Genomic DNA, 21,988 nt, shown 5'->3' with positions numbered 1-21,988 from the left:
TGAGGCAGGAGATTGAGACCATCCTGGCTAACACAGTGAAACCCTGTCTCTACTGAAAATACAAAAAACAAAAACTAGCCGGGTGAAGTGGCGGGTGCCTGTAGTCCCAGCTACTGGGGAAGCTGAGGCAGGAGAATTGGTTGAACCCGGGAGGCAGAGGTTTCAGTGAGCCAAGATCGCGCCACTGCACTCCAGCCTGGATAACAGAGTGAGACTCCATCTCAAAAAAAAAAAAAAAAAAAAAAAGTAGTAGTAGTCTTTGGAACATTTTCATGTGTTAGCTTGAAGTTGGCTTTGGGTATCAAGACTTGTTACTTCATCCAAGCTCTTTGATGCCAACCAGTGTTACATGGCCTATATCAACTAGAAATAGCCTCATCATCTCTTTGGCCATGTAACCCGTGTGGATGGTCCCTTTTAGCAGGCACCTCAGGAGCAGAAGGTTTCAAAGCACTTCCTCAGAAGGAGTAAGTGTGGGCTTGTCGTGGAGCACTCTCTTGGCTGTCCAGAAGCTTACATTCCAATCCTGGCTCTCTCTAACAAATCTGGGCAAATCCTTTTACGTCTCTGTGTCTGTTTCCTGGAGAAGTGAAGAATTTGTACCAGCTGTGCAACCGGAGGTTCAGGAAGATGTCAAACCACAGAATACAAACAAGACACCTTCCTGGTTGCTCAATGTACCCAAAGATTTTGGAGTGAGAAGATATTTTTATATGAAAATGAACACAAATATTTTTCAGTAGAATGTAAAATCAAGGTGAATTTTCAAATGAAACCCAAGATTTTATTGAAAGAATTTGAGGAACATTGAGTTCTCTAAGTTCCCTTCCTGTGATAACTTTCCATCACTGTTTTAGCCTCTAGCTCTGTCTGTCATCTAGATAACCCTTTTGAGTAGAACATTCCAGTCCTCAACAATGCTGGGTAAATAAAGCATGGCTATGATTTTAAAGCATGTATTATTTCCAAGAAGACACAGAATTGCCAGCTAGGCTAACATAAGTACAGCCAAGCAGAGGCCCTTTGGAATCTACCTTTAAAAATACCAAGAACCATTTATAATTAATATATCTTAAGTAACTACATACAGCAAACTGAGATTCTAGAAAGACTTTTTTTCTTACACAGGCAAAATATTCTGTTTAACTTAAACCAGGCCTTATTATCAAGAGTTCAGAATTTGTGGCATCTAAATTAATGAGCTTTTAACCGTGTAGAAACCTTGCCAGTTTGATTTATCCGAAACAAAATCACTTATTTGAAAAGAGCACTCCAGGGTATCATCTTCCTCATCTTCTGTAAGGATTCTATTTCTGACTATGCGAAACTGATTTCACTGCCTGTATCATTTACCTCCCTACCGCAGTGAATCACTGAAAATTATATGTTAAGGATTCAGTTCTTTTCCTCACAGTTCATTATAGCTGTTTCTAATTATTGGTAGGTTTTCACTCTATGTTTGTCTAAAGTTCTATCAGTTAATAAATGGATCTGCAGAAAGCCAGTTAGTTTAAGGAGCAAGTAGATGGAGGGTGCTTAAAATTACACCCCCTGCTAAGCATTTTGCTCTCCTTATTTAAAATAAAATCACAGATATTTTCTGAGAAAGAATAGCAATTTGAGTGAAATTAGCAGATGAGAAATTGCCAATTTTAAAATGAAAGATACTAAATATTTCTGGATTCTTACAGGATTCCGCTTAGAAAAATCTAGCAAACCTGAATTTCAGTATATTTTGCTTGACTTTAAGAGAAAATAACACGATCAAATTAAAATTACACAGCTGTCAGCGTTCAAGTCAGGCAGTTCACAATAGACAAGAAAAATTGCCTTCCTAATACATATTGGTATAATTAAGCCATATGGAAGTCTCTGAATTCTCTCCTCCAGTTAGAAAATGGAGTGTTGGTTGCCACTGTTCCTTGTCATGAAGTGAACTAGGTAGTCTTTTAAAAATACACTTGTGAAACCAACAAATAGGCCATCCCATGGCATCTTCTGAGTATTTAGCTTTTCCATTCCACCAGAAATATAATTTGCATCCTGAAGTTGCTGATTTTTATTTTTCTTATTTTCACAAGAAATAACTATTTATTGAAAAACAAAGCTGAATATCTTAAAGCAACCCCTTCTTAAAGAAAAAGTGAAACAGAACTCTTCAATTTTATTTGAAAGATGCATTCTCTCTGATTATGCCATTTCTCTTCTAAGAGTTCAGAAGAAACAGATTTTTTTTATTGTTTCCCTAATACTAAGTATAATTGCATAATTTGCTCACTTGTAATTTGGAAAAAGGGATCTTTGTTGTGTTAGAATCATTTCCAGCCATGTCAAACTTTACTAAAATCTTGGGACATGATATAAAACACTCAACCTCTGTATTTCTATATCAACAACTTCCTTTGTTGTTTTAGGATAAACTTACTTTTTTTTCCTTTTGAAGTTCAAAATGATAGGTTGTTACAGATGTTCATATGATCCTTTTCTTAGGCCCAATTTTAGGAATATATATTCAGAAGAAATGACTGGAACAGGCTTTCTTATATCAATCTTGCTTAAAGGAACAGGAGTAGGAAAACATTTTTCTTACAAATAGATTGTCAGAATAAAATGCCAAAAGGACCAAGCAATAGCTCAGTTTAAAAATATTATTTTAAAGCATTGTTGCTGTTACATAAAGATTATTCTCATACGATTACTCAGATTCCAATTTTCATTTTAAAATTATGCTTTTAATCTGGTTGCATAATGCCTCACTCTTAGGCCAACAAATATTAGTTAAGTTTTATTAAAATTTTATTCATTTCTTTTGTGGCATGCATCTTCTGATATTTTCAATATAAGCTATCTGCTTATAGGCATCATATCTAAAATGGAGAACACATTTGCGTTCTCACAGAATGGATGCTTGTTCTGAAAGATGATGTGGTTACAGTAACCTCCCTTGAAAACAATTAGTAGGTGTGTAAAATGTCTTATGCAGAATATTACAGTAAGCCTATTTTTTTCATGGAGTTGCGGTCAGTTTCCTGTCTGTCAGAAAAAAGTTAGTAGTGTTAGCTTTTGGGATTTGGGGAGGTTTATTTTTGACCTGGAAAAAAAATTTATGTTGTGTAAATTCTAAATGTGGTTGAATGAAAAACTATGCTCGTATTAAGCAGCAATGTGTGTTGTTTCTCATGGAAAAATAAGCAGCTATTTTGCATCTGAGATATGTCTTTGTCTTTGGAAAGTATTAATTTTATTCTGATGTTGTGGGACTGAGAAATACTAACGTGGCTCTCTTTGATCTTTGTCTCTCAGTGTGGCTGTTACCAGGTCCAGAGATGTGCCTTCCTTTGGGCCTCCCATTCCTAAAGGGGTCACTTTCCCTAAGTCAAATGTGTTCAGGGACTTCCTTTTGGCGAAAGTGATTAATGCAGAAAATGCTGCTCATAAATCGGAGAAGTTCCGCGCCATGGCAACTCGGACCCGCCAGGAATACCTGAAAGATCTGGCAGAAAAGAATGTCACCAACACCCCTATCGACCCTTCTGGCAAGTTTCCATTCATCTCTCTGGCTTCCAAGAAGAAGGAAAAATCTAAGCCATATCCAGGAGCCGAGCTCAGCAGCATGGGGGCCATTGTGTGGGCAGTCCGGGCAGAAGACTACAACAAGGCCATGGAACTAGACTGTCTTTTAGGGATCTCCAATGAGTTCATTGTGCTCATTGAACAGGAAACAAAGAGCGTGGTCTTCAATTGTTCCTGTAGAGATGTGATAGGGTGGACTTCAACTGACACCAGCCTCAAAATCTTCTATGAACGAGGAGAATGTGTTTCAGTGGGGAGTTTTATTAACAACGAGGAGATCAAAGAAATTGTCAAAAGGTTGCAGGTGAGTCTTTCCTTGTACTTCCTTATATGCAGTTTCTCTTTCATAAAGCTTTCAGTACAGACTAGAGCCAAGTTACTGAACCTTGCACTCTGTTATTAGCTTCTCTGAAAACTCCCTTGATGTATGAAGCAAACCGAGTTTATCTCATGCTTGTGTTTTACATGGATGTTTCGGAAAAGTAGAACAAGTTGGAGAAGACACATTTACTCTGTGTGTGTGTGTGTGTGTGTGTGTGTGTGTGTGTGTTCAAAACCCATTTACATGTGACTTGTTCCCTGGTGCTGCAGCCCAGTCATCTGGTGGTGGTGCTGAAAAGAATGTTTGAGTATCTGCTGCCTTGAATTTTACAAAGGCTAAGTGAGTAGCAGTATATGATTTCTATTTACTGCCAGCTCCCTGTAGGTTTCTGGTAGAGGTTTCCTTGTAACTTCAGGGAAGCTGTTTAGCTTTTTGGATGCAACAAGTATATTCCTTTTGGCCTAATGAATAGGAGACTAGTGAAGAAGAAATAACCAGACTGCTCTTCAGCTGGCAATAAGATATTCAGAACTAAGCCTGCTTGCAATGATTTTCCAGTTCCTTGTCTACCACTTAATACCCTATTGCTTTAAACCACAGTATCTTTTATTTCCTTGTCTAGTTTGTTTCCAAAGGCTGTGAATCGGTGGAGATGACTCTGCGAAGAAATGGGCTAGGACAGCTTGGCTTCCATGTCAACTATGAGGGCATCGTGGCAGATGTGGAGCCCTACGGTTATGCCTGGCAGGCAGGGCTGAGGCAGGGCAGTCGCCTGGTGGAGATCTGCAAGGTGGCAGTTGCCACTCTGAGCCATGAGCAGATGATCGACCTCCTGAGAACATCTGTCACGGTGAAGGTTGTCATCATTCCCCCCCATGATGACTGCACCCCACGGAGGTAGGTCTGAAGAGGCAGCTGTGGGCCTGAGACTCAAGTGCAGGATTTGCGTACCATGTAGAACATCTAGTAGTGGAGTAGGGTGTTGTGAAGAACAATAGATTACATGTGATGCTGAATGTTTCATCCATGGAGTCTGACTCAGGACGAAGCTCCCTTTCAGTGTGTGGCAACAGCAGCTGGAAAGAGTGACTAAATGGGATTTATAAATCCATCTCTGGATTTATAAGGTTGCCATTACAGATAGAGAAGTCAGGTAATATATGTCTTAAGAATCTTCCACTAGGAGCTGAGAAACATTCAACACTTAGCATTAAAAGACACTCAGCATCTCAAATTGTCATAATGTTTTTCTTTTATGTTCCATGATGCTCTTATTCTCTTCTTTCTTTCAATTGCTGCCCAAAACTCAGCAATTGTTTGGACCTTTGCTGTCTCAGTCTGGCAGCCTCTTTTCCTAACTGTATCTGCATGTGCTAGGGTTTGGCTTCAGGTGAGCTGCCCCTGCTCATGGTGCTTTGGCATTTTGGTTCCTAGTCTTTTCCAGAAGGGAAAACCTAGGCGCTCCCTGCCCCACCCAGCCCCCCACAGCTCCTGCCAAGCTAGCAGCACTGTTGAAAATTTAATTTCTGTGTCTCTGGGGAGGTTTCCTGCGGGAAGAAATTTAATCAACTGTTTATTTTCTCCTTTGGACATGCACATGCTATTTTTGCTAGTTTTAAAATCTTTTTATTTTATGCCATTATTTTCTAAGAATTTCTCTTAGGCTTTGGCAATTGATTCTTGGGCTTTCTAAAGCCAAGACAGTGTTCTGTGCCCTATTTTGCCACTAAGATGACCAGTCCTACACCTGAGCTCTCATGAATTTGTGAATATCAGATGGTAGAAAGTTAATGGTTATGATGGGCTATTTGTGTCTTTTAAAAAGTAAAGAGCAGCAAATGTATATGTGTGTGTGCGTGTATGTGTTTTATATACTTTGCTCGGGGTAGTATTTCCTAATACCGCTTACCTCCTAGATGGCCTAGGGATTATGTATATGTCAAAATATAGAAAAATTCCTTTGTCTGATAGTTTGAAGAACTGCCTTTTGGATGACTGCATTTCCCTGGAAATCAAAATATGAACTTATAATTTCACCTGTTTTGGAGAGGAGTAAATATTCAGAAACTGCCCTACCCACATACCCTGCCTTAGTTAACCAGGTCTAATGAACCTTATTAGCCTTTTCTGGTTTCCCCAAGCATGTCATCATTAAATGTTAAGTAATGTGCTGAACTGTGATTTAAAGAATGATGTGAGGTGGCTCAGAAAGGCAGTGGGGTTCTTGCTTACAACAGTCTTCAGCCCTGCTGCCCTCCTTGTCTCTTTCTCTGCTGTCTGTCCTTCAAATTATCTACTTTATTGCTTCTGAACAGACAGTTATAAACGGGAGAAGATAACCAAGCTTTGTAAATTGTCAACCTTAATTACCGACAGTAAAGAGTTACAGATGTTAGTTTAAGAACTGTCTACTGAAATATGGAGCCCGCGACCTTATGACACCACCTTGCCCGCTCAGAAGTCTTTCCCCTGTATCTAGGCTCCCAGGTTTATATGCGGGAAAGGAGAGGGAAGTGAGTTTGTGTGATTGTGGGTGGGATGAGACAACAGTACAGATATCGAAATTGTAAATAGCTGTTACTAGAAAGATGGATAAGAGGCCTAGACCTGGATAGATGGAGCTATGATAGGAGGTGTACTAGACTAGATATATTGTGGTGTGTCAGTGAAAATAACTAATGTATTCAGTTTTTTACTTTAATATGCCAGGCCCTGAAAAAAGCACTTTTTAGTGGATTAGTGCATTTAATTCTTATAACAACCCTCTCTTGTGATAGTGTTAGTAGCATCCCTGTTTTATAAGTAACCGAGACTCAAAGGTTGTAACTTGCTAAGCTCATCTGGCAAATTTAGGTCTAACGTCAGAGTCCAGGCTCTGAACTGCCACGTTGTGTGCTTAGAGCACAGATTCTTTCCTTATACACCAGAATTAGCAGTGATGTGCTGGTAAGTTGGCTTTCTGCTGAGGGGAAGAAAACTTTATTTGTAATATTTGCTGATTTCTGTGGCGCAGGTACTCCCACTGTAGCTGGTTCCAAGCTACCGACGTGATGTCACTGCAGGCAGCATTGGGGTAGATGGGATGATTACCAGCTCCAGCACACCAGGGAGTGAATGAGCTGTCACACCGCTGTGACGTGCTCAGGCCTTCCCGGAGGAGCCAGTGGAGCTGCTGGTGACATGTCGTTTGGGTGCCAGGAGGGGAGGCTGGGGAAAGGATTAGTGCACTGCACAGCCCCACCAGCCGAGAGGGAGACATGGGGCCTCTTTCACTACAGTTCCCGTCTGAAAAGCCATACAGTTTCCATCTGAAAAGTCAGACCTGGGCAGGGCAGGTGGGAAATGCCTTGATGCCTTTGGAGGGCTGAAAGCCTGCTCCTTTCTCCTTCCTTTAGAAATAACTTCAAAGGGAGCAGTTGAAGCATTAACACCTTGTTACAGTTTTCAACAAAACAGAATAATGCTCTTGTGTCATTTTTTTCTTCTCCTCCGCACTTCACACTCCCACTGCTGTTTTTCTAGCGACTAATTACTCTGTTCTTTAAATAGTCATTCTCTTCTTTGTCAGCTGGAACTTTACCACCAGTCACTGCAGCGCAGTGAGAGGCAGGACAGGCCTCCTTGAGGCAAGCTGCTCCTCTGCCCCTCAGCCTGGTGGTTCTTAGGGTCGCCAGGACCCTGAGAGGGTCCCCACAGGTGAGGGGATGGGGGAGGTGGTGACTGTATGTAATACAAACACCCCCAGGATCTAATACAAACACAAATGGATTTGTGTGTTCACACGGGAGAGTCATTCATTTTGAAAATGCAGCTTTTAAAATATATGTAATAGTTCAATAACAAAAAAGTGGTACTTAAATAACATGTAAAAGCCTGTAATGGGAGGCCGAGGCTGGTGAATCATTTGAGGTCAGGAGTTTGAGACCAGCCTGACCAACATGGTGAAACCCCTTCTCTACTAAAAATACAAAAAAAGTTAGCTGGGTGTGGTGGCGCATGCCTGTAATCTCAGCTACTTGGGGGGCTGAGGTAGGAGAATCACTTGACCCAGGAGGCAGAGGTTGCAGTGAGCTGAGATCGCACCATTGCACTCCAACCTGGGTTACAGAGGGAGACTCCATCTCAAAAAAATAAAAATAAATAAATAAATAAATAACATGGAAAACAAGGGTCTCTTCCCTGTTCTTAGAAAATATGCCCTTTATGAATCGTTTCCAAACTACAACTTTTTAAAGAGAAGACAGGGAGACTATAGCAAACTTTCTGAGCCCCTACTAGGTGCCAGGCATTTTCTTTTTTAATTCTCACGGCAGTGAAACGGGAAAAGTTCCCTTGTCCCCCTCACAGGGTGCGTGATGAGGGTGTGGTTCACTTCTTCAGTGCCCCACTGTGCGAACCTCTAGGGGAGCATCCAGATGGGCAGGCTGTGGGACTCTGACCCCACGGCAGTATCTAGGGGTGAATGTTTATAGCTCCTGAAGCCCCAGGGGGCGTGTGTTACAGGGTGCTTTTTTAGTTTTGCTCTTTTAATTTTGCTGTCTGTAGGTGGCTTATGTTAACCAGTTCAATTAGACCCCTGCCTTATCACAAGGACAGAGGGTTCTCTGTATCCCAAGGTTTTTCGCCTTGGCGTACCAGAAGAATCAGATGACATGTGGACTTGGAGAATGAGTGTAAGGTTGTATTGACTGCAAGTAGCTCTCAGCAGATGGGGAGCCAGAAGGGAGACAGTTTTTCTGTGGAGTTAGGCCACTTGGTGACCTGGGCTCTCCTCTGACTGCCCCAGCCAAACTCTGCGTGGTTCTGCCGGTTGGTAGACTGCCAGCATGCAGGTGCCTGTTGGTGCATTCCTCTTGACATCCAGCCACCTGTGTATTCCTCCACCTGTGTGTTCCTCCACAGATGTGCTGCTGTCGACGTCCAGCCGCTTCTGTCCTTGCCTTGCTAGGGTCTGGGGTCTTTATAGCCACAGGATGGGGGTGCGTCAGGGGCCAAGGGTGGTCTTGGGAAATGCAACATCTGGGTGTGAAGGCAGGAGTTCCTGTCCTCAGCTAGATCCGTGGGGGTGGAGCCCTAGCCGGGGACCACGCCTTCCTGTACCCAGCACTTCCCTTTTTTGCTTTCATATCATTTAAAGGGACCATGCTGTTCCCTTCCCAGTACTTCTGTATCAGCAGCTTCATTTTTATTAAAATAATGATGAGAGTGAGGCTGGGAGAAGTTCAGTTGCTTCCCAAAGAGTGAATGGAACCAGCTAGCATGACAGCCCCATGGACACAGTCCTGGTAGACTTCACTGGAAAACCTCCCTGGAGTGAGCAGGCCCCTTATGCAAGACTTGCCTGATTCTCATCCCCCAACTGTCACCCCTCTGGAGTACGTAGCCAGAGTCAATAGATTAGTGTCTGTGACCTCTGGGTCTTCAACTTCATTCCCGTGACAAGGTGAAAAGTACCTGGATGAACAGACTAAATTGTGATGTTCTGGATGGTATTGCATGGAGTGGTCAACCCTTTATTCTGTTGAGGGACACTAGCCTACAGTTCGTAAAGAAAGCAATTAAGGGCCATTCAAAATGACAAGCTAAAAACAAACAGGCTACATAAGACCATATTACCTCTTAAATAAGAACAGATCACAGCATTTTTTCTTCATTTTAAAAATTCAGTATTTTAAAGTGCTAAAGCATACTGCTTTAGAGTGAAGAGGGCAATTACAAATCATCTGGTTCAGATCTGTCATTTTTCAGGTGAGTTTTGATTCAAAGAGTTTATGTGTTTTTTCCAAGCCAGAGTCACATGGCTTAAAGGACCAAGCCATCCTCAAACATAAAACTTTTCTGACTTGTGAGTTCAGTGTTGTGATGTTCTGTTCAATTTCCTAGTCAACCATTTCTCTATATTCCATAGGGTCTTAAGGAAAAAGGAGAGAGTTATGAGAAATAAAAGATTAAAAGAGAAAGAATACAAAGACTGAAAAACAGAATAAGGGGATGGAGTAGCTTTTCCATTAATTTAGGGTTTTGGCAGGTCACCTCTTATCACTTTTAGCATTGACATTGTAATTCCTGCTGGCCGTAGCCCTTTACTTGGGTTTTATAAAAGTTGTTGAATTTTCCTTGGAGAATGGGAATGGTGTAGTTAATGACTAAAATAAGACTAACCTACGTAGTCTTACCTACATAGTACGTATTAATTCTATGGGTTCAAATCCTGGCTTTGCCACCTGCTGGCTGTGTAAACTTGGGCAAGTTAATCTCTCTAGGCCTCTATTTCCTCCTCTACAAAGAGGGGGGTAATAATAGCATCCACTTCACAGAGTTGCTGTAATGTGGCTAAATTCATGCCTGGCCCAATTTAAGTTATAGGTATTATTAGAGTTATCATTCTTCAACACAGAATTTTACTTAGAATGATATAATAAAAATCCTTTTATGAAAGTTTATGCATAGCATTAAAAGCCAGTTTTTATCTGCATTCTTCAGTCTGTTGTATACTTCTTGATTCTGCATATCATTCTTCTGTTTTACTGAGATAAGTAAGAGACCAGGAAGCCAGTGATGGTTACCCTGGCCACGAAAGGCAATCAGAAATGGTGAGTACTGAAGTTTAGCTCTGCAGAACCTTCTGTGCTTATTCATTGTTTATGAATGAATCTTCTCTCTGCTCAGACTTTATCATACTGTATTTGGCCAATGTGGGATACGAAGAAAGTTTCTAGTTATATGTTATGAATAGTGGAAATAAAATATAGACTATAGGGAAGACAACATGTTTGGCCAGAGAGGCCTTCTAGCTAGTTTTCATACTAAATGTTAAGCAGTTTAAAAGACTATTTCAAAGAGTGTTTGAAGAAGCCCAAAGATAAACTAACTTGTCTGTTTGATATTCCTTTATTACTGTTATTGTGTCTGTTACCATTATCATTATTTGTTTTATTCTCTGCCTGATGCAAAGTGGACTTAACCCATGAAAATACTTGTGGGCTGGGCACAGTGGCTTATGCCTGGAATCCCAGTACTTTGGGAAGCCGAGACAGGTACATCACTTGAGCTCAGGAGTTTGAGACCAGTCTGGTCAACATGGAGAAACCCTGTCTCTACAAAAAATACAAAAATTAGCTGAGCGTGGCAGTGCACACCTGTAGTCCCAGCTACTCAGGAGGCTGAGATGGGAGGATCACTTGAGTCCAGTAGGTTGAGACTGTGGTGAACCTTGATCACGTCACAGCACTCCAGCCTAGGCAGCACAGCAAGACCTTGTCTCAGAAAGACAAAGTAGTTGTACAGTATCAAAAAAGAAGCTTAGCTAGGGAATTTGAGGTGGAAGAGGTAGTAGTGAAAGCAAAACATGGTCTAGGTAAAAATTTTTGGAAAATTGGTGCCCAAAATACATAATAATAAAGTTCTGTACATTTGCTGGTTCCTAGCAGCCAACAGAAAGGGGCATAGATGATGTTCTTTGAGTTTACAAGTTAAACCAAAACATTGCTGAGGAGAAGCAAAGCTAGTCCAGATTTTGAGCAGAAGTGAAATTTTTCCGTGGATTATTATAAATTTTAATCAATATTCCTTTGGTAAAGTGTAACATTTTTGCATTGTATTTACAGATCCAGAACATTAGATCTTTACAGTGTGCCTTATTTAGTCAGAAATGAAAGACTGTAGTCAGAAATGAAAGACTCTAAACTATACCACTGAGTATTACCTCTATTAACAACCAAAAAAGGGTTGCAATGGCATATTTTTGTCATAAATACCAGAATCAAAGCTTAAAATTATATCAGAGCCTAAAGTAGTATTCCTTACTATTAGAGAAAATGTTTTATTAGAGAAAAGGTTTTAATGACATAGCAGTCATTAACTACTAAAAGTAACGTCAAATGTGCCATAGAATAGTGTTCTACAGACTGCAGACCGTAACTCTCAAGTAGGTCATCAAATCAGTTTAGGACATTGCTTACGCCCAGTGTATTTTTGGTTGAAGTATATTGACTCAGAATATAGCAAAACGGAAGACCTGAGAGGAAGGATGCACATCTGTGTGTGTATGTGGTGGTGCTGTGTCCCGGTGTGAAATGTATTTCTTACTTAGGTTGTCATCCAGAAAGTTTAAAAGCCATTGCCATTAAAGCATAAAAGGGATACAGTGGAGCCTTGGGCAGAGGGTCAGATTAAGATCACCCTTGGTTTTGGTGCATTTGGGATACTGGTAAGGAAACCCCAAGAAGAAAGTACTCATTGGAGACGTGGGCTGTGACTGAGTCAGGTAAGGATGACAGCAGGCGCCATTGTTCCTTCTGAGCACATGCTCCAAAAGCGACACTTTCCAACAACAAAAACTCTGCCGAAGGTGGGGGAGAGGATGCGTTATGGAATACACATTTGAAATATCAGGAGTCAACCCTGAGATATGTAGACAAGGTCATGAAAGAGTGGCACCTTCCATTGTCCTTATTCTCTTGCCAGCCAATTATGTAATCCCTTCCACTCTGCCCCCCTGTCTCCATGTCTCACGTTCCCTCCCCACGCCTTCAACCTCATCCACATCAAGACCAGGCCTTTGGCTGGACGCCCTTTGGGCCTGCACTGTCCAAGACAGGAGGCACGTGGCTACACAGCGCTTGTGATGTCACTGGTCCAAAGTGAAATGGGCTGTAAGCTGCTCGGACACCCTTTCAGAGCCCAGTTGCAATGTGTGGTGGCGGGAGTGTGAAGTTGCTCATACACGCTTTCAGAGCCCGGTTGTAGTGTGTAGGGGCAGGTATGTGAAGCTGCTCGTACACCCTTTCAGAGTCCGGTCACAATGTGCAGTGGTGGGTGTGTGAAGCTGCTCATACCCCTTTTCAGAGCCCAGTCGTGATGTGCAGTGATGGGTGTGTGAAGCTGCTTATACACCCTTTTGGAGCCCAGTCATGATGTGCAGTGGCGGGTGTGTGAAACTGCTTATAGACCCTTTCAGAGCTCAATCACAGTATGCAGTGGCGGGTGTGGGAAGTTGCTTGTACACCCTTTTGGGACCCCAGTCACAGTGTACAGTGGCAGGTGTGTTAAGCTGCTCTTTCACCCTTTTGGAGCCTGGTCACAATGTGCCCTGGTGGGTATGTGAAGCTGCTCATATACCCTTTCAGAACCCAGTCACCATGTGCAGTGGTGGGTGTGTGAAGCCGCTTGCTTCCGTTGAGACTTCGTGCTCTCAGATATGCCCCTGTCATGCTGTCCTGGTGGCTTTTCCTCCTCAGGTCTCAGTAGTGCGGCCACCCCCAGGGTAACCATGGGTCCCATTGTTTTTTAAAGACTCCATATCTCACACTCAACAATTGGGACTGAGTAAAGGAACATACATTGTAATACTTCCTTGGGTTCTGGTTTTTGAAAAGAAAATAAGTATAGGGCCCAAAGATTGAAAGGTGGTTTGAAACAGAGGGTGAAATTGTGGATCCATTTTTAAGTGTTAATGAGAATCAATGTGGTTCCACCAACAAGAAAAAGCGGTATCCATTGTGTTTCTCCTTATGCCTTGCCCCTAATAGGAGTTGCTCTGAAACCTACCGCATGCCAGTGATGGAGTACAAAATGAATGAAGGTGTTTCATACGAATTCAAGTTTCCCTTCCGAAATAATAACAAATGGCAGAGGAACACCAGCAAGGGGCCTCATTCACCTCAAGTCCCGTCCCAGATGCAGAGTCCCATGACCTCGCGGCTGAATGCTGGAAAAGGAGATGGGAAGATGCCTCCTCCAGAAAGAGCTGCCAACATCCCTCGTAGCATCTCCAGTGACGGGCGCCCACTAGAGAGGCGGTAAGTGTGCCTGCAAAGGTTTGCTCGCTCTCTCTCTGCCCCGAATGTAAGTAACACAGACCCATAAGCACTACTTTTAGGCCTTCTCATATTTTACTAGAAACAAAGAATTAAACTGAGGTGCATACTATAGTGGCTTTCAAAGCATGGTAGTGTTCTAGAGCCATAAGGATGAACAGAGATTGATTCTAGCAAAGCCTTCAGCTCTGCACAGTGGTATTTGTGCTTTGCTCTTTAATTTCTGTGTGATTATCAACAGATGTCGTTACTACATGCTTAGTGACCCTGTGGATGAGAATTCAGCAGACTCTTTGAGGTGACAGTGACCATATGTCATCCTTGACAGTCTTCATCATTTTGGGACAAAACGATGATATAAGAGCAACAGAAGGCAGGTTTTTGGTTGACTATGTTTTTGTCACTTTATTAATAAAGGATTATGAGGAAGGAAGACTAGTATAACACAAACATATTTTTCACTACTATGAAAATAGGACAGAATAGTGAGGAGAAGATGATACATGGATATAAGTTAAAACACTTAGTCCTGAGTAAAATTAAGCCAGAAGGAGAGGGACTGAGGGATCCTAGAAAGTAAGAAACCAAAGGTTGTTGTTAAATTGAAAGCCATAGAGGATTCCCTTCCAAAAGGTAGTGGATTAACACTGCCTTTACAAGGATGCCCTAGCACTTTTGTCTGGAATTAACAGTAAACTGCAGCACTTTGAACTAGAGTCCAGACCTAAAATTAAACTAGATGAAGTACTTTCAAAATGGGAATAGAAGTTGGCTATATAGATTTTAAGTAATTGTACTATAAATTTGGTTACCTCAAATCGTGTACACTAAAGGAGGAGACAGTTTAATTGAATAATCTGCTAGTGGTCTGCTAGAAGCCATCAACTTCTTTTTTTTTTTTTTTTTTTTGAGACAGAGTCTCACTCTGTCACCCAGGCTGGAGTGCAGTGGCATGATCTTGGCTCACTTCAACCTCTGCCTCCCAGGTTCAAGCAAGTCTCCTGTCTCAGCTTCCCAAGTAGCTGGGATTACAGTGTGAGCCACCACGCCTAGCCTAGAAGTCAGCTTCTTTCTGTCCATCCACTGTCCTTTCCCCATCTCTTCTGCTTGCCTTAATCACATCTCAGAATGTTTTTGTGAAAACCCTTAGACCTGGGGAGAAGTCTATATTCTGAAACTGTGTTGGGGAGAGGGGAGGGTCTGCGTGGAGGCCAAAACGTGAGCCTGATTCCTGTGAGCGGCAAGAACCAGGTCTGGCAGGAGCAGGATGCTGAGTAAAACGGTTCCCAGATAATACGTATATCATCACTGCTCCAGTTTGGGAACAGAGAGCAGGAAGCTTTAGAAACCACACTATGAATTCTTTATCTTAGTCTGACTTTTGAGCTGTTGCATGAAACATTGCCACTTAACTATTTTAGGTTACTAGGATACTATGTAGAAATAATTTAATAAAAACAGACAAACAAAATTTAATTAAAGCAGACAAAGCAAAAAAATAGTCATCTTTTTACAGTTTCTCATTTCATCCTGGAAATCTATTTACAGAGCCTTGCTATTTATCTCAATAAGAGTTTCCTCTCCCATAGTGGCCCCATTACCATCTGGACTCCTCTCTCTTTCCTTATTTTTGAGGAGGAAAACATCCAAGAGACCTCTGAGTCAATTCTTTGTTTGACACATTCCAGACTTGGCTGCCTCTGAGGTGTGTGCTAACTGGAATTCATGATTTGGCCCCCATTTTGAAAGATGAACCCAGGAAATCATTGTATAGAGAAGGACCTTTTCCACCTCAACGCTGTTTTCTTTCTCTCCAGAACAATCAGCAGGCTTTCACAAGTGAAATTGGTTTTGTGTCATTTCCTTTATACAGTATTCCATTTGAGAATGTATTTTGATTCCATGTTGAATTTAATTTCTGCAACAGAAACTAAAGCTCCTTGCCAGTCATACTGGCCTTCAAAAGGGAAAACATTTTTTGTAGCTGAATATCATCTTTCGATGGGAGCAGTTTCACTGCTAGAGAATGCAGAACTCCATTTTTTCCAGATGTAGATCCTTGAGTTCTAGAGGTGATTTCTGTGTGTACTTGTCTCTGCCTTTCTTCTTTACTCCACCCAGTGGAAAATGTATCTCAGTAAGTGCTCCTTCTAGAGGACTGTTAGAGTAGCTTGTGATTCTCTAAGCTGTAGAGGTAAAAGGGCTGTAGGTGGGGCTGACGAGGTTTTCAGGAAAATTTTACCTCTACTCACTGCCCCCTTAGTCTCTGGTATATATTAAGTACACTAGACTGGGATTTCAGCTCTTAGGATGCAGGGCTTAGATGACATGTGAGATCTCAGTCCTGTGGTTTCCAGGATATTAGGATGATTTGGGTCATCTTCATTTTGAAATACATGGTAATTAATTGGATGGATATTATTCTTTTATGAAAATTTAAAGTTCAGTTTCTTACCCCATCATTCCTAATTTTTAGTAAAAAATATATTTTAAGTTTTAATTTTGAGGCATACAAAGAAAGTACTATAGATTGAATATCCTAATCCAAAAGTCTGAAATCCATAATACTACAAAAATCTAAAACTTTTTGAGCACTGACATGATACTCAAAGGAAATGCTCATTGGAGGATTTCAGATACTCAGATTAGGGATGCTCAGCTGCAAGTGTAATGCAAATATTTCAAAGTCCAAAAGCATCCAAACGCCAAAGCATTTCTGGTCCAAAGAGTTTAGGATACAGGCTACTCGTGTTTGAGAAACTTTGTTTTGCTACTGTGACTCCAGGAATATTTCAGGATAGAGCAGATTCATGACTTTTATCAGAAATACTTCCTCAGTCCTTCTTGAGTCCCCAGATGCATAAAGTTCACCTTAGAATATAATTTCCCTCATGAAATTTAGTAAAACATAACTGAAAACTTTAAGTATCCCCTCTATAGTCCTAGTCCTACTGAGAACAAAATACCTTACTGAGATACAGAAATGAAGAGTACTGGGGCATCCCTCGTCCATCTGACTCTCCCCTACATACCAGCGCCGTCCTGAGTGCCATATACAATTTGTACCTTGTACTCACCAAGTATAATTTGGACCTTTCAGAGGAATCATAAATCATGAAAATAAATGACAGAGTCTGCCAGACCGTGAATCTTGCCTTACCAGTAATGGTGTGGCCTAATACTGTGACTAAAGAATGCTTTACAGTTGTTCATTGCATTCATTTTTTGTCTCCCCTAGGTTGGGGAAATTGTGTTTAACCATAGAGATACCAGCTATACTTAAGCTTAAGTTAGCAGCCATCTCAAGTCTACTCCTTCAGTGCTCCCCAAATCTGCCCACTTAAGTCATCATGGCCGGATCCAACACGGTTCATTTTGGGTGAAAACACTAATTTACTGCTTGTAGAAGCATAGTTTTTCTTTAATTTGTATGTCATATCCCAGACTTAAAGATCATTAGGAACAACAAAAAAAAAATCTGTGTAATATTTTTCCTTTAATATCAAGGTCAGGATTTTTATGACATACTGAAGTATGTTGGTGTTCTGAGTTTTAATAAAAATTCTTTAGTTGGTTGATGTTCTCCATATATAGTTAAGAGAAACTGACACAGTAAGAACTGATAATCCATTTGGCATCTAAATAAAGTCTAATTTCTATTTTATTTGAATATATGAGTTTTATGCTCTCCAGGTGGCTTTCTGATTACAGAATTTTACAGTGTTTGTGAGAGTAGTATTTATTAACAGAATTAACATTCATTCAACAGAAATAGGTAATATGATACGGTCACTATTTTGGCCTCAAATTTACTTAGAGCTTAAGGGTAGGATTGAAATAAAAATTGCTGGCTGTGGCACACTGAACTTGATACATTACTGTGTTTAAACATAATGTGGGATCAGCAATAAAACCCTGATCTGTGTTAATATGCTTATAAAAGTTGAGCTATTTGAGGGGCTTTGGATAAACAACAGACATCTTAGCATATAAAATGATTTTCTCTTCTATTTTTTTTGGCTAATATTACCAGCCTTTATGTAGATATTTGATGTTAGAGCTCACTGAACACTTGGTACTTCTGAGTTTTACGTGGATGTCATTGACACTCCCCTTGAGACCCCTGCACTTAACTCTTAAGAAACTGGATGGGGGACCTTTTTTGTTCATGCAGTTATGGCAGCTGCATCTGCAGCCTCCCTCCCTCCTTCCTCACAGACACCAGCACTGTATAGAGTGTGAACATCGTGAAAACAAACTTAAAAGAGTTCTCTCAGAGAGCATAATAGTCACGTGACCATTCAGTCTTGATTTTTAAGGAAATACTTTCTAAGTTTGTTATTTCTTATAGGTTCTAAGCCAATCTTCCACTATGTCATTTTCTGCTTTCAAACCAAACAAGCACCATTTAATGTTTACTTTTCTTTTGTTTAGAATATTAGCTGTGGCTAGAAGCTTCAGGACTTGTACTTTCCAAATACTGGCCCCTCCATCACAGCTTCGTGCCTTGCCATGAGGTTCCCGAAACCATGGGACTTTTGAGCTTCGCTGGGATTGCTCCAGCTAGATCCCCATTGCCCATTGGCTTCCATGTTTCTTTTCATTTGTTTAATTAACTTTTTTTGAGACAAGGTCTCACGCTGTAACTCATGCTGGGATGCAGTGGCATTGATCTTAGCTCGCTATAAACTTCAACTCCTGTGCTCAAGTCATCCTCCCACCTCAACCTCCTGAGTAACTAGTACTGCAGGTGCATGCCACACCACACCCAGCTTATGTTTTTAAATGATTTTTTTTATAGAGACAGTGTCTCACTGTGTTGCCCAGACTAGCTGTAAACTCCTAGCCTCAAGTGATCCTCCCTCCTCAGCCTCCCAGAGTGCTGGGATCACAGGTGAGAGCCACTGCACCCAGCTGACTTCTACATTTCTAAAGCTTCTGGATGGTGTTAGGTCCTTAACTTACTTGATACCATTCACTACTCCCTCCTCCTTCAAATTCCATTTCCTTGTCTTCCAAAATGTATTCCTGATTTTTTTCTATCGTCAGCTCTTTGCACCTATCTCATCACCCTGAAATTTGTGTTCCCCACTTCTTCCTCATTTTTATTTGAATCCCACACTGTGCAATTCTTCTAGATGGTTCATCCACTTGAGCAACCTCAACCGTCATCTGTATGTGGGTAGTTCCTTAGCTGTCTGTTTTGCCTTGGTCTCTTTTTCACTTTTCATATTCGTATGCCTGACTACCTACTGAACATTTGCACTTGAAAGGCATGAAAGTGTCTCACATTCACAAGTTCAAACTGACTTGACCTTCACCCCTGCCCCTCCTTCTGCCTCTTCCATCTCTTGTGTTACCCACCTTGGTGGACGGCTTTGCCATCTACCTGAGTATCCAGAACAGAAGTAGGATTTGTTATCCGTTTCCCCTCGGCACTATCATCCCAGCTCCACACGCGTTCCTGCCATTGCCTGAGAAGTTTTCATTTCGCACTGAGATTCTTTTGCTTACCTAAACTGTTGCCAGCAGCCTCTAGGTATGATTACCAACCTCCCACTGGAAGGATGACCTAATAAAAATAGAAATAGTCTTCACACTGTGCCTTTCATTATAGCCCTTCCATGGTTCCACACAGCCTTCAGAATCAAGTCCAACTCACCAGCAAGTTTGCCTGTGTTGGCTGGGTGCTGTGGCTTATGCCTATAATCTCACCACTTTGGGAGGCCAAGGCAGGTGCATGGCTTGAGTCCAGGAGTTAAAGACCAGCCTGGGCAACATAGTAAGACCCCATATCTACAAAAAAAAAAGAAAATTAGCCAGGTGTGGTGGCCCATGTGTGTAGTCTCAGCTACTTGGGAGGCTGAGGTAGGAGGATCCCCTGAGCCTGAGCAGTTGAGACTGCAGTGAGCCGTGATCACACCACTGCACTCCAGCCTGGGTAACAGAGTGACACCCTGTCCCTCCCAAAAAGTTTGTCTATGTGGACTTGCCTTTCCCTTTTCCCCTGTCATCGTCACCACCCCCATCTCTAGGCATGTGAGTGGCTCTCTCTTCTCTGCAATTACCATGTTCCCCTTGATGCCTTTTTAGGAGCTCCTCTGCTTGGTACACCTTCCATTCCTTCTTTTGACTGCTGAAGCCTTGCCATGCCTCCTCTGAGAAGCCGCCTTTAATTTCTCCAAAACACTCTCCTCCCATTTCTACCTTAATTGCCCCACTAGGAATGTTCTTACCACCACATGGCTTCTTCACTCACAAAATTTATGAAACTTCGCTTTAATATTACTTGTCCATTTTTTAAAACTTAGCCTGTCTTATTTATCTTTGTATTCCAAATATCAGCTGTAGACTCTGGCATTTAATAGACTCCCAGTGCTTTTTTTAAAAAAACGTAATTTTATTTGGTAATTAAACCAGGAGGCCTCATAGAGTAGTTTACCATCTTGTGTCCACACTTCACATGGCACTCCAGCTTTCCACACTCAGGCTTTCCTCACCTTTCCATTTGTGGTAATGACCCTTTAATATCAAAAGGGCTTATTTAAGTAACTGGGGACATAATTTAATATATCTTAGAGAAAAGAAACCAATTTCATTTTATAAAAATTAGATGAAAGGTAAAGGCAAAGCACTTGACAGTCTGATAAAGCTATAGCATTAAACATAGATTTAAGTAGAATTCTTTGGGTTTTGTTGACTAAGTTTAGAATACTTCATTTTAAAAGTATAGTGCTGGTGGAGCTTTTCTAAAATTGACTCATAGTGAAATGCAAGATCTTGATTGACTCCTTCAGAAGGTTTTAGTTGGGATTGAATTCTGGTGTTGTATTTGTCAGCCAAGACAAGGGAGAAAAGCAGAGGGCCACATTTGACTTAAAGTCACTGGACTCTGAAGGCTTCTCTTTTCCACTTGTTGCAGGAAACAGCATACTCTGGCATCCATGTCAGGATTAGAGTTGATGTGATTTGCAAGTTCACATTTTTAGATGGTACTGCAGCGGTGGTTCCTATTCAGGCATTCAGGAAATGGGCACAATGGCTTCAGCTTGGTACACTTCCCAGTTCCCCATCGTTTACAAACTCCAGAGTGACCCAGGAATGGGAGGAGGATGCTCCAGCACTGTGTCCTGAAGAGCTCTGGCTCTTCAGTTACTTACTCGTCATTCCCTGGGCCTCGAAAGTAGCTATTCTGCACTCACTCTAGGGAAGTGTTTCCATTATGGCTTCCTTTCTGCAGGGCCACCTGTGTATTAGTGTGAGCTGCCTGGAAACTCCTAGAAGCACCAGGAGTGTAGCCTGTGCTGTCCAGGGGCCGTGATTTGCATCCTGGCTATGCTACTGCGAGTGTGTGGCAGTGGGCAAGGTCCTGTCCTTCTGCACTTTAACATCCCCATGAGTCAAGTAGGTCACAGCCCCACCTCTTAGAGTCTGTGAAGATCAATTAGGATAATCCCTTATCAAAAATGTTTGAACCAGAAATGTTTCAAATTTCAATTTTTTTTTAAATTTTGGGCATATTTGCGTTAATCTTATTGGTTGAACATCCCAAATTTGGAATCCAGAACGCTCCAGTGAGCATTTCCTTTGAACGTTTTATTGGCCCTCAAAAAGTTTTGAATTTTGGGGCCAAGTGCAGTGGCTCACACCGGTAATCCCAGCCCTTTGGGAGGTTGAGGCAGGTGAATCACTTGAGGTCAGGAGACGAGCTTGGCCAACATGGCGAAACCCTGTCTACTAAAAACACAAAAATTAGCCGGGCGTGGTGGCAGGCGCCTGTAATCCCAGCTACTCAGGAGGGTGAGGCAGGAGAATCACTTGAACCTGGGAGGAGGAGGTTACAGTGAGCCGAGATCACACCACTGCACTCCAGCCTGGGCAACAGAGCGAGACTCTGTCTCAAAAGAAAAAAAAAAGAACAGGATTCCCATGATCTAGTCTGAACAGCTGGTATGAATTATGTGGTTAGAAAGCCAGCAGTAATTCTGTTCACAAAGTACAAAACAGGAAGCGATGAAAAGACAGGCACGAGTTGCTTGAAGTCGAACATGACTTGTTCAAACTACTCTGAATATAGCACCCAAATTACATCAACTTGAATCATTGTAGAGATTTTTCTTTTTTTTTTTTTTTTTTTTGCATAATTCCTAGTTGATATACATGGCTGAAGACAGAACACTTTAACTTGGTCCTGTTCACTGGTTGGATAGCATTTTAATTGCTAAGTTGTGGTAAAATGCTGTGCTTAATTATGGACTGCAGCATTTAATTTGTC

At 41.6% G+C, this 21,988-nt stretch overlaps 1 protein-coding gene across 4 annotated transcripts in view; it reads left to right on the top strand.

Annotated features, from left to right (window-relative positions):
- Positions 1-21,988, top strand: part of SIPA1L1 (signal-induced proliferation-associated 1 like 1) — a 221,344-nt gene that overhangs the window by 154,205 nt on the left and 45,151 nt on the right. For all 4 annotated transcript variants that reach the window (XM_011949634.1, XM_011949633.1, XM_011949635.1 and 1 more), the window contains 3 exons: positions 3,304-3,877; positions 4,518-4,792; positions 13,426-13,695. In XM_011949634.1, coding sequence (XP_011805024.1) covers positions 3,304-3,877; positions 4,518-4,792; positions 13,426-13,695 — 1,119 coding nt within the window. The remainder of the gene's footprint in view (positions 1-3,303; positions 3,878-4,517; positions 4,793-13,425; positions 13,696-21,988) is intronic.

The sequence above is a fragment of the Colobus angolensis genome, unplaced genomic scaffold (assembly GCF_000951035.1).
Source record: "Colobus angolensis palliatus isolate OR3802 unplaced genomic scaffold, Cang.pa_1.0 Scaffold3, whole genome shotgun sequence".
In the NCBI taxonomy this organism is placed as follows: domain Eukaryota; kingdom Metazoa; phylum Chordata; class Mammalia; order Primates; family Cercopithecidae; genus Colobus; species Colobus angolensis.
Note: the sequence above shows the minus strand (reverse complement) of the source record. Positions and strands in the feature narration are given on the sequence as shown.